This window comes from Monodelphis domestica, chromosome 2 (assembly GCF_027887165.1).
Source record: "Monodelphis domestica isolate mMonDom1 chromosome 2, mMonDom1.pri, whole genome shotgun sequence".
NCBI lineage: Eukaryota > Metazoa > Chordata > Mammalia > Didelphimorphia > Didelphidae > Monodelphis > Monodelphis domestica.
Window position 1 is genome coordinate 298884931 of NC_077228.1, and position 13430 is coordinate 298898360.

At 35.9% G+C, this 13430-nt stretch overlaps 1 protein-coding gene across 2 annotated transcripts in view; it reads right to left on the minus strand.

Annotated features, from left to right (window-relative positions):
• PKHD1 (PKHD1 ciliary IPT domain containing fibrocystin/polyductin) overlaps positions 1-13430 on the minus strand; it is a 770507-nt gene that overhangs the window by 50466 nt on the left and 706611 nt on the right. For both annotated transcript variants that reach the window (XM_007484081.2, XM_016431130.2), the window contains exons 62-63: positions 3350-3485; positions 1061-1148 (exon numbers count right to left, since the gene is read on the minus strand). In XM_007484081.2, coding sequence (XP_007484143.2) covers positions 1061-1148; positions 3350-3485 — 224 coding nt within the window. The remainder of the gene's footprint in view (positions 1-1060; positions 1149-3349; positions 3486-13430) is intronic.

Here is a 13430-nt window from a genome sequence, read left to right on the forward strand (position 1 = left end):
CAACTACCTTAGCCAGTTGAATTAAGCTACTTAATTTCTCTAAGCTAGTAAAATATTTATTGGTCACCATGCTGCAGAAATTGTACGTGATGAAGGAAATCTCTTAGATTGTATATGGGAAAGAAATGTTGGTTGGCTGGTCCTTGCATTCTCTTCCTTGTGAGTACACTCTGAGACTTAAATCATTTATGTATCATCTTATTTTAATCAAAGCCCTCCAACACTAAGGAGGATGTTAAAGCATTATCAGCCCTGATTAGATGAAGAAAACAATTAAGGTAAAGTGACTTTCTTGTTAAACATAGAATAAGTCAATAGCATAAAGAGAATTAAAACTTGAGGCTTTGGTGATTCTAATCTATGATTTAGCCTACTAGACAGTACAGTTCTTCTGACAGAGGGATAGGCTGCCCTGTAAAATACTTTTAAGGCTGCAAAGTGGAGAGACAGAGACAGAGACAGAGACAGAGACAGAGACAGAGACAGAAAAAAAGAGAGACAGAGAGAGACAGAGACAGAGAGAAACAGAGACAGAGACAGAGAGAAACAGAGAGAGACACAGAGACAGACAGAGAGACAGAGACAGAGAGACAGACAGAGACAGAGACAGGGACACAGAGACAGAGACAGAGATAGAGACAGAGACAAAGAGAAAGAAACAGCGACACAGAGAAAGACAGACACAGAGAGAGAAATACAGAAACAGAGAGACAGAGGCAGAGAAAGACAGGGCCAGAGACAGAGAGAGACAGAAACAGAGACAGAGACAGACAGAGAGAATGAACTACATCACATTTCATTTCCTAATTAGTGATTATTGTTATGTAGTGGCTGACTCTTCATGACTCCATTTGGGGTTTTCTTGGAAAAGATATTGAAATGTTTTACCATTTCCCTCCCAAGTTCATTTTACAGATGAGGAAACTGAGGTAAAAAGGATTATGTGACATGTCTGGGTCAACAACTATTAAATATCTGAGGCCAAATTTGAACTCACCCAGATAGTATGATGTTTTTAAGCTGATATACAAACTACAAATCAATACAAGCAACAGCATACCTTTCAACACAGTTTCTGAGGCCCCTTCCAGAGAAACAGTCACAATCCATGGCTCTGAGGGAGGGCCTAATGATTCTACTACCCGACCCTACAAAGGAAAATGAAAAGAAGTTTAGAAGAGATCTGGGGAGAGTTTCCATGGAGGGAATTTAATGCATATATTTCCCAGAATACCATCTGAACATAGAATTATAAATGGAGTTGAATGGGAACTCTAGAGCCCATCTATCTAGTTCAGTACCCTCAAGTAAAGAAAATGAGACCAAGGAATTAATGTGACTTGTTCGGGGTCACACAGATAGCATTAGAGGCAAATTTTGAACCCAAATCTTCAAAGTCAAAGATCTTTTCATTGTACCATGTTGTCTCCTTCAATGTTATAAATGTTTTCATTCTTGTATTTGTTGTACCCTCTATGTAAAGTACTTTTGAATCTTAAAGTATTGTGTGTGTGTGCATGTGTGTGTACACACACACAAGATATTATTAGGAAATAGCTAGATGGTACAGTGGATAGGGCACTAGACATGGAGTCAGGAAGATTTGAGTTTATATGTAGCTTTAGATGCTTACTGGCTATGTGACTCTGGGCAAATTATTTAACCTCTGCCCCAGTATTCTCAAATAAGAAGAAATGGTAATGATAACACTTACCTCCCAGGATTATTTTGAGGATCAAATGAGATGATAATTTTAAAGCATTTTGCACAGTATCTGGCACATAGCTGCTCAATAAATGTTTTGTTCCCTCCTCCACTACTCCCCTCTAGTAAAGCCATATTTCATTGCCTCATTGTGATATAGAGGTGATCCTGGAGTCTCAATGGCCATGTCAGGATAATTTAAGTCTTTATAGGTCCTAGTCTAATGGAAAATAAAAATATTGATGCATTAATGGACCGTATGTGCCATCCATGGGTGAATTTGTCTAGGTTTGGATAGGTTCAAGATTAAGTTGGTTATAGGGTAATATACATTCCAGCTAGAGTTTTTTCTAAACCCTTACCTTCCATCTTACAATCAGTACTATGTTTTGGTTCCAAGGTACAAGAGCAGTAAAGGCTAAGAAATGAGGGTTAAGTGATTTGCCCAGGATCACACAACTAGGAAGTATCTGAGACCAGATTTTAATACAGGACCTTCTATCTCTAGGCCTGGCTCTCAATCCACTGAACCACCTTGCTGTCCCTTATAGGACAATTCAAACTAGTTTTCTATGTCATAGAAGAGTCATCATCAGTGGCAGGAAGAGGAATACCTAAAACAACAAAAATCACAAATCCCTAAAATCTCAAATATGTATTTAGTACACATAATAAATTATTGATTTTGGGAAAAGAGAAAGGCAAAGGATTGTTTTAGAGGGGAATTGGTTTTGAAGAATTAAGGAGAAAAGTAAATAAGCAGAAGAGGCAGGAGAAAGTATGTTTTGTGAGAGATAAGCAGATTTATACTGATTAGAATGAATGAAAGGATAAAGGAAGGACTTTTGGGAGGAGGTAAGGGGACATGGAATTGTACAATATTATCATCATCTTTCCTCTGGATAATTACCCATGTGATCATGGGCAAGTCATTTAAAATTACTGGACCTCAGTTCCATCAGCTGTAAATAAAGGGGTTAGATTAGAAAGCCTCTGAGGTTCCTTCTAGCTGGCATTCTATGATCTCAATCTCAGTCATCCTGCCTCCTTCTCATTATAACCAGATAAGAGGCATGCTCGTATTTTTTTTTTTTTTAAGAGGAAGGAGAGGAGATTTCATTAGTGTAGATTTTTTTTTCATAGTTTTAGTAGAAATGAGAAAGGAGGAAATAGAAAGAGTAGATGGCACTGTAAATACTATTTGAAAGAAGAGTTCCTTATTTGTAATTTAAAAGAAAAGGGGGAAAACACTAATGAAAGTAATACTAATAACAAATATATGTGCATGTACTCATAAACTATTTAAATGATCAAATAAACTTTGTCAATATCTGATGACTTAAGTGACCTGGCTTGGCAGCCCACTGTGAAGAGGCTTAAAATTACCCTCTTTGTTCTCTGCTCATAAAACAAACACATTGAACTTATTGTTTCTTCAATCTTTTAGTAATTGTAGGAAAGCAAGAATGTGAAATGAAAGTTAACCAGAGAAAGGAAAATAAAATACAAAGGCCTTGAGTTGAGAATGTAGGCATTCACTAAAGGTTTTTCTGTACTGATAAGGAAGTATAAGACACAAAGAATTAAATAGCTGTTCTGTTATGTTAATTTAGAGAAAAAGATGGCCATCTATGGAAAAGATTACCTGTTTATCCAGAAAGACAAGGTGTGGTTGTACTGGAAGCTCTATTCCCACTTCTCCACTGGATGGCTGAACTTGAACTGAAAGGGTAAATGGTTGTATATATACCACACTACCAGTGTCAAGACTGCTTGAATTTCTTGCCCATGGGAGGAAAAAGAAACATTTGTTAGATAACAAATTTGCTAAAGTTACTATTTTCTTTATAAATTTAGAAAATATAATTTCTCTGTGAGTTGAAGGAAATAGAGGACAGTGAATATAAGTTTGCATCAATGGTGTTTATCTCAATAGCATTTCTTAGATTTCATAAAATATTTCTGAGTTAAATTGAAAAAACCAACAAAATTATAAAAAAAAAAGAACTATGGATTGATAGTTTGATAGATGATGCAAACTTTTCAGATTAGTATCACTTATCATTGCTATTATTTATCGGAAGAGATTCATCAAAAATCAGGACCTCACATAAGCTTCTTAATGGAAGGGGTTTGGGCTTATATTCAATGAATATTTTTTTAAAAAACATACAACATGGCAGACCCTAAGTCACACAAAGATAGAAAAAAACATAATCCCTTCTTTCTGGGGATTGCAATCTGAAAGAAGAAAGAGGCACCAAATACTCTGAGAGATTTAGGAAAGGAGAGATTAGCGGGGTGGGGAAAAAGAGGGAAGGGGTAGAAAGAAGAAGACAGGCTTCATAGAAAATCCTACATTTCTGTTGGATTCTGAAAGCAGATTTTCCGTAAGTATTAATGGAAAGAAAAAGAATTATAGGCATGCTCAAATTGACAAGAACAAAGACACAGAGCCAAGTAAGTATATACCCTCACCCTTATCCCAGCACAGAGCACAGTACTTTGCATGTAAAGGCCACTCAGTATGTTTATTAGTTTAATGAATGAGGAAATAAATGAATTAATGAATGATGAACTGATTAACTTTTTTTTTTACTAGGAATGACTCACGCTTTGGGGAGAACTTTGCTCAAATCCCTTAACCACTGTCATAAATGGAATGATAAAATGGAACAGAGTACATGGTAAACCTTACAAGAGCACCAGAAAAATGTGAACTAATAATGTTTTCATATTTTTATATATTTTTATTATTTGGTAGGAAGTTCCATGAGGGTAAGGATCATGTCTAATTGTTCATCTTTATATCTCTTCTAGGATTTAGCACATGTTACATAAAATAGGAGCTTAATAAATTTTCATGGAATGAATAACTGAATGAATGTGTGTGATAAAATGAATTTGTTGGGAATTTCTAACCACCAACGTTACCCCTGTCATATGAAATCTTAAACAGGCTGGGCCTAAAGGGCATAGCTTTCATAAGGGAACACTATTCAAAAACAAATATTCTTCCCCAAATGCTAATTAACCAGGAGAAGTGATGTGAATGATATGATAATTCACTTACTCAGTATTTTGTGTGGAAAAACTTCTTTTCATAATCTCCAAAGCTTTGAGAGCAGGAGGGGAGAAATTTGAGTTTCTTAAAAGATGATTAGAGATTGTAAGAGAAGCACCAAATTCACAACTAAGTGCTAGGATAGGATGGCTTGCTTTTGTCAATTTTCTCCCTTCCACCAAGGCACACTGGAGAGGAAAGGAGAGAGGAAGGGAAGGAGTTGGGGTAGAATGTGTTAAGGTTGTGACATTTGGATTAGAGATCTATCTACCAGAGAAGGTTATGAGTACTACCTTTTGATTTTTATACATAGGGAATCCTACTGCATATAATATTTTATTGCTACATAGATTGGTCCTAATTGCCATTCATTAGTATATTTGTGCAATCAAGGTAAAGTCAGCTTTCTGTTTTAATTACCCATTGTGAACCAGGTTAAAATTTAAGCCAAACCCACCATTGCTCCTAGCTTCCTCCATCTCCACCCTCTACTGTGCTCTCTCTCCTATGAATCTCAAGCTGCTGGGAGATTCTAAATTCGTTTTTTTTGGTTCAGATTCTGCCTCTAACCTAATCCTTACATACTTTCCCTGAAGAGCTGCAAGTGAGAGGAAACCATTCGGGTAGGAAAAGCTGACAGCCTCCATCACAGTCTGACATGCCATCACTGATACCAAGAGACCCAGTGGCTGGAAACAAATGTCTGAGCACTAGCTAAAAGCCCCTTTCCTGACACACTTTTAAGTTTATTGTGAGCAAACATCTCTTATTAAATGTAAACAGCATCTCACTGGAGGTCAGAGACTTGCTGCTACAGCATATCCCAAGGTAATACCACTTTAAGCTCCACATAAACTCTTAAGCAGTTTCTATCCTAAAACCAGACCGTAGGTGGTACAGTTTTTTACGATATGTTATAATAGTGCAATAAATCTGTTAGCTTAAAATCGAATCTCCGTGGCCTTTTAGAGAAATCATCATTAAATGCAGGGTCCTGTTAATGATGCCATCCAAGTGAAATTGTTTAATCTGCTAAGGGGGTGAAAGGTCACCAAATGAATTTTTTATAATACATCAACTTGACACGCAATAGGGAAAACTGTAATAGATAAAAGCAAAGGAAAAGGGCACTGTCTTCTTCTGATAGGTCAATAGCAGCCAAGAGAGTCACTCATCCACTTTCCCTTCACTATGGTGCTCCTTTTCCATTTAATATGGACACCCAATTAATACCTCAGCACCACAGACAACCTCATTTTGGGTGACTTATAGCAATTTCTCCCCCTTCCCTGAAATGAAAGTGATCACAATACATCATAGCATTGTGCGAATTAACGTTAATTGATTCGAGTTACCAAGCAATGATGGGCCACTTATATAATCTAGGCGTTATTGGGTGCTGGAAGGGATGGAGGGAAGATTAGATTCCAGTGTCCGTTGCTGTGACGACGGGAGTCACCTGACACCTTGTTAGACAGTTGTAAGGTTCTATTGCTGGCCCCAGTGGGGTCGTCAGTAAACTGGAGTGATGTCCAAACATCATTACACGCTGCTCCGATATTAAAGCAAAGGGATTAGCACCTTATTGCAAGCAACCTGGATTTGTCATTGTACTGTCGTTATCCAATTTCCAACTGCTAATGTAACTTTGGCCTGGAGGCAGAAGGACCTACAGCCAAACTTAAAAAAAAAAATAGAAGGGGGAGGAAAAACCCACCCCCCCCCAAATTTAACCCCTTATTTGACATCTTCCAATAACTAGTGAGGAGTGTGAAAGAATTTTTTTTTTCCTCTGCATTGCCTTAAGCAGAGGATACAAGATAAGGAGCAACAAGAACTGGAAAATCCCCAGTTCAGGGAGTTCTGGTGCCTCCTTTATCTCCTGCTTTTTGAGCCTACCAGATTGGGGGTGTTTAACTGCAGGGAGTGGAGGAAGGTGGAATATACCAGAGAGCATCTACATTTCTCTCTATATATATATATATTCTGCCTGCGCTGTCTTTTTAAAAAGCAAGACTTATATGGGGGGGGAGGGGGATTGATAATAACACTATACATCTCTCTCCCTAAGGCTACTAAGATGGATAATCTTAAATTTTATTTAGGTTTTGATAAAAAAATTCCCAAATATTCTTTGGACTTTCAATCTCTATTGTTTTTTAAAGGTCCCAAAAGACAAAATAGGGTTATGAGTTAAGAAGATAATTTAATTCCAAAATGAATCTGAAGTTTTGGTTCTCTGAAAAGGTCTAGCACTCTGAGAGAGACCAATCTATTCCCTTAAGTCAAACTTTATCCTTTCAACACTATATACTTCTGGAGATTCTATATAGGACCACAATCATCAAAGAATCCAAATTGTGTAAGACTCCAAAGTCAGTGGAAAGACATATGGTGGGAGTAAATAGACTTTAAAATAACACCAGGAAGAGACATTGTGGCACAGGGGATCCCTAGCTCTGGAGTACCTGGTTCAAATTCAACGTCTGAGGCTTATGTCTTGTATGACCATGAGTAAGATTCTTATTCTTCTTGGGCCTCAGTTTCCTTAAGTGTAAATAAAAGGACCTTTGTGGTTCTTTACAGCTGTCAATCTATGATCTTTAGTGTTAAAAGGCTATTATAGGAGATGATTGGGAAAGCAAGTGAGATTATTAAGTAGAGAGAATAAAAGATAATAGATACATATTCTAAAGGTTGTTCTGGTACCTACATAAAAACATAATGTTAAAATACCTAGACTAGGGGAAGGCCTCTAGCAAGTTGGTTGAACCCTCCAGAAAGGATTTATGGGAGGCTATATAGATAAATTGTACAGGAAGAGAAGTTTCAGTCTGTAGCATCATAGGAAATACCTAATCAATGAAATAATGGATTTATTAAAGGATATTCCTAATAAGATTAAACATTCTCTTCTTGGGTGCAATACAATGGAAAGAACACTTGACTAGAAGTCACATGACTTCAGTGTCAATAATAGTTTTATTAGCGAGTTCATTGTTTATCCTTCACTTTTGCTATGTAAATGTCTCTCCTTATTTTTGCCAGTAATGCATTTCTCTTGAAATCAATCATTTTGCAGAATTTATAATGTCTCCCCACTTGTTCACCACTGTCAAGCAAGTCTCCATTGCCTTTTGAGGGAAAACAATTCACTTTTCTAAAGACTTTGGAACAATATGGCTTATAGCCATACCATACCAGTGGCAGAAAACTGCTTTGTTTTGTTTCTATTGCTGAACCTTTGTTTTGGGGCACTAGTTGAGGCCATTAAATTAAGCCCCCAAAGATCATGCAGTCCCATATTCCTTGTATTCAATTTTGGGATCATCTCATCATCCTATTGGCAATGTCTGTCCAAGATTTATGTAATAATTAATGCACTCTATGATTGCCTTTTCAAATGTATTACAATACAATAAACTTTCTTTATCTACCTGGTTTCTCCTGTGTGGCTGTTTAGGTTGAATTCTTTCAACATGTAGTTTTCAACAAGGGAAATTATGTTCTAGACTTTACAAAGAGGGAAGAATTGTTTGTTGTGATGAAAATAATAGATATTAAGAAGAGGAAGGCCTATTCACTCTTATAATCTGTGACAAAGGGAAGGGATTCAAGCATGATCTGACCTGAACTATAAATTTAGGGAAAAGAGATTTCAATGGATGGAAAAGAGATAGGATAACATTAACTCAAATTCTTCAGGCAAAATAAGCTATAGAGGGATGACAATCTGTAAAGAGTACAATTCTAAAGACACAAAGGGAAATGATTCCAGAAGGAAAGAGAAGAAAGGTCTGAAGAGACTGATGTGAATGTATAAAGAACTCATCTATCGACTTAAGATTCTAAAAGGACAGGCATGGAAGAGAAAAGCAAGAACGGGTAATAGAGGATATATATGAAAGTGTGGCACATTACTGGAAGGATATTATTAGGAGGAATAAAGAATAGAATAAGCTAAAATCACATGTAAAGCTAAGGACAACAATAAAAGATTTTATTTGGTTGGTTTTTAGTTATACTGGGGCGGGTAGGATCTTTAACAGAACAGATTCTAATAGAAAATATATCATCATTCAGAGGAGATTGGTCTGACTGTTCATTCATGAAAGGCAAATTGGACGGAAGATATCTGTTGCCCAGATAACATTTGAATGAACAATCTAATTTAGACATTGGGTTGATAGTTTGTGGTAGACATGGACAAGATCCTTGGAGGAAATAACCACAATGAGCTCACAAATCACTATGATTATTAAGTATTTGGGTGAATTTGTGATAGAAGAGGAGAAAGGTAAATGAAGAATATGGTTTTCTTCAAGCATGAATATTAAACCAGTTGCTTCCTAACTGAAATATGATTCCTCTAGAGCTGACAAACAAATGTGACCATTGTATCCTCCAAATGGTTGTTGCCTAGAAAACAGGGATCTATGGGGCATGAAGAAGTTATAATAGGAAGATGCTAAGACAGAATACAAAGGACCTTCTTCACTAATGTCTGTTCTTGTTCTCCTTCCTGAATAAAAGACAGACTGATGGAATTAAAAGACTGAGAGATCACTAAGAAACTTGCATTAATTTGTTCAGTGGTGAAAGTACATAATATTTTATGTTAACTATGGCCAATGATGGTGAATAATATATTGCTATAGATTCATTGATTCATTCACTAAAACTGGTTTAATATTGAGTCATTTTAGTTGTAATCATCAGTTATATCATCTCTAGAAGACTCAAGTTTTCTCATCTGCAAAATGAAATAAAGATTAGTTTCCCCATCTACTTACTTCATGGAAGTAGTGTGAAGATAAGATGAAATAAATGTTACTTTTCATTCTTTACAACTGCTGCATAAATATAAGTTTATTGATGTTGTTACTATGCCTCATTTTCCTAGAGAAAATATATTCGGTGATTCCTGTATATTGGTCTATAGAGTGAATTCTATTCAATTCAACTCACCTAATTTTGATTTAATACTGATTATGTGTGAGATGAGAGGCAGTGTAGGGTAGTAAATGCTCAGTGCTCTAGAAAACCAAGACAAAGGTTCATGTCTTGGCATCCACAAACATTTTTTTTAAGCATTGGATAATTATATTTCAATATAATTGGTTTTCTTTGCAATCTTATCAGTTTTCCTTTATATATATATATGCATATATATATATATGAAATGAAATCTTATTCTAAGGAGTCCATAAGTTTCACTAGACTAAGACATGGAACTAAAAAGGTTAAGAACCCCTCTTCTAAAACATTAAATTGCAGAGTAGTTTCAGATTTACATTAGTAAAGGATATTACTCAATGGAACTTCCTGACATGAATGAACTAACTCAGAGGTCTGGTTGAACATACATACATATATATATATATATGTATATATATATATATATATATAGTATTTATATATTTGTATTATATATTTCAGTATGCAGATATATATAATATAGACATTTGCATATAATATGCATAAGATAGTCATCTGCGTGAATTGTATATACTCAAAGCATTAATGTTCGGTGCTAAATATAGAGACAAAACAAAATCTCTTGCCCTGTAAGAGCTTATATTCTAAGAGATATGATGGGATTTTATACTATTCTCAATACACTCAATACACAGTCCAGTCAGACTGAACTGCTCTCTCTCAACTCACTCTATTCTTTTCTGCCTAAATGCTTTGTTCATTTGGTTTCTTATGCCTCAAATGTCCTCCTCCCTGTTTGTTGACTTAATAGTTCACTTTTAAATGTCAATTTATACAACACCTCTTCCATGAAACCTCCACCTTAATTGGTAATGGTTTTATTCCACAAATCCCTAAAAGACTATCAATGACTTGAGGCCCAAGACTGCTTTTCAATTGCTTTTGAAATCCTAAAGCCTAGCATTACCTTGAAGATAAGAGAGGGATTGGGACTAGTCTCTAAGTGATCCTTTATTAATGACTACTCCCATGATTTCATTAATAAAATGATGACTTAGAGGAGAAATTTCTATCAGTTACATCAGAATCTTTTAAAAGTAATATTAGAGAGTTGCCAAGTGTACTGAGAGGCAAAGTAACTTAAAATCACATAGGTAGTGAGTGGCAGAGTCTAGAGTCAAACCCAGAACCTCTTGCTCCCTAACCTACAACTTGCATGTTCCTCTTGGTAAGAGAGAAAAGTTATTTTAGACAAGGCAAGAAATGATGAATATGTATGTAGACTTGTAGACTTGACTTTAGACTTTGGAAGCTCCAAGGCCCAAATGTTATTTGGGAAACCACCGTCCACTGGGATACCCTATATTTTTCTTTTCCTTTCAATTTGGGTATTCTTTAGACCACTAGTTCTAAAACCTTTTTCATCTTGGGACTCCTTTATACTCTTAAATATTATTAGGGATCCCAAAAAGCTTTTGTTTATGAGGGTTATATTTTTTTACTATCATATTGGAAACTTAAACCAATTAATTTCAATATGTTTACTACTTCATTTCAAACACTAACAATGATTTTATCACATGTTAATGTAAAGTATGTATTTTTATGAAAAATAGCAATATTTCCCTAAACAAAAATAAAAGAGAGAAGAGTAGCATTGTTTTGCATGTTTGCAAATTCTTGTGCTGGCTTAATGTAAAAGAGATGGATTCTTATTATCTGCCTTGGCATTCAATCTGTTGTGGTATGTTGAAATATTGAAATACATGTAGGAAATCTGGTTTCACACTGAAAAGTAGTTGGAAAAGGGTGGAATATATTAGAAAGTCAATAAAATCTTAGTATTTATTAAGAACCCCATGAAAAGTATCTCTAAGATCCATGGACCATATTTTGAAAACCAATGTTTTTAGACATAAACATTTTCCTTTTCCTTGTACTTTCTGCTATCATTAGCAAATAAGAAGAAAACTACAAAGTTTTGTCACCACTCAAGGAAAAGAGCATTCTCTTTTGAAATCAAGTACCTGTCAGCTAAAATACCTAAAAAGACATTGATACTAAGGAGAGCCAAATGCCCATAGTATAAACAAGCCAGGCTTCTTGTCTCACTTTTCTCTGTTGGATGCCTGAGGCTAAGCCTTTAACTCTTCATCAGTTTCAATGGTAACTCCCAGCACCCAATGGTTAAAGTTGACCAAGGGGCCTGGGCAAAACTACAAGGCTGTTTGCACATGTCATGTAGCAATTAAACTCACCGGAGAGCCCATGACAAGTGTTCTGTTCTACAGTATAGGATTGCTCAGCCACACAGAGTGAATCAGGAAATAGGTTTTCTCTGCCTGAGCATATTTACTTTTTTGTCTTGTGCCTCAATATACTTACCATCTAGATTCTAGACACATGGAAAGAAATGAGAAAGAAGAAATGCCAAAGTCCCCACAGAAAATAGGTGATATGATTTACAAAAGTTAGTTTTTCATTACATCACAAATGTCAAAGTCAAGAGTAAGTTCAAAATGGCTATGACAGATGGTGAGTAATAAACATAAGTGATGATATGGAAACCATCTCCTGTTGATAAAATAATGTTCTGTCTATTAGTACCACCTATACTCTCCTGGCTATTTCTATCTACTAAATCCCTTCTTGTCTCTTTTTTTGACATTCCCCCCTCAGTACTCCTTGTAATTGAACCCCCACCTCAAAAAAGCTTATCCCCAAGAAACTCATCATCACGGATACTGCCTCAGCCTCGATATTCACACTTCATCAATACCCTCATTTGTTTTTGCTCCTGTGATTGAAGGGCTGAAGGTAGAAAAAAAAAACTCCCAAAGTCTCTATTTAAAGAGGGCTCAGAAGCCCAATCAATTCTTCATTTGTCACTAGTATCTCGTATTCCTTGGAATGAACCCATTATTATTATGCCCTTCTGCCTCTTCTCATCGCTTAGCAGCTTCTTTTTGTATCTTATCATTATGTACCTTGTCACAATGGTAAACTTCAGGAAGGGATTATCTTTCTTATTATTCATATTCCCATTTGCATTCCAAGAGTTTAGCACTGGACCCAGTACATAGCAGGTGCTTTACAAATATTTACCATTTTGTGTTGATTTTTTAAAAAAATGTTCTTTGGTTTCCTTTTGAATACCTCTAATATTCTTTACTATTCTCCAAACTACCCCCTCTGGAATGATATCCCACTGAAAAGATGGAAAGAGGACAACTAAAAATGCTTAATATTGAAACAATTTTCTTTTAACTATCTATCCACATGAACACAATCTATGGACATAGGACCGTCCCCATGGCCTTGAACTAGATGAAAAAGAAAGGTAGAAAGGGAGGAAGAATAAATTTTATCAAAATTAAAGTGAAACCTTGATCCATCCAGGCTCTATGACTGAGACTCTGCATGCATAATTTTGAGGCTTCCTTGTTTGTGTATATGTGTGTACATGCATATATGTGTATTTATACTTATACAAACATGCATTGCATGCAATAACATCTGACATGACTAGGTTTACACAACTTATAAGTGTCTGAGGCTAGATTTGAACTAGGGATTTGAGTCTTTTTGTCTCTGGGCCTGGCACTCTATTCCTCTGTCACTTATTTGCACCATCCAATTTATATGTGAATAAATTGAAACTGAGAGGTGTTGGGTGACTTTTCCAGGAATGAAAAACCTGTGACTCAACAAAGCAGAATTTGAG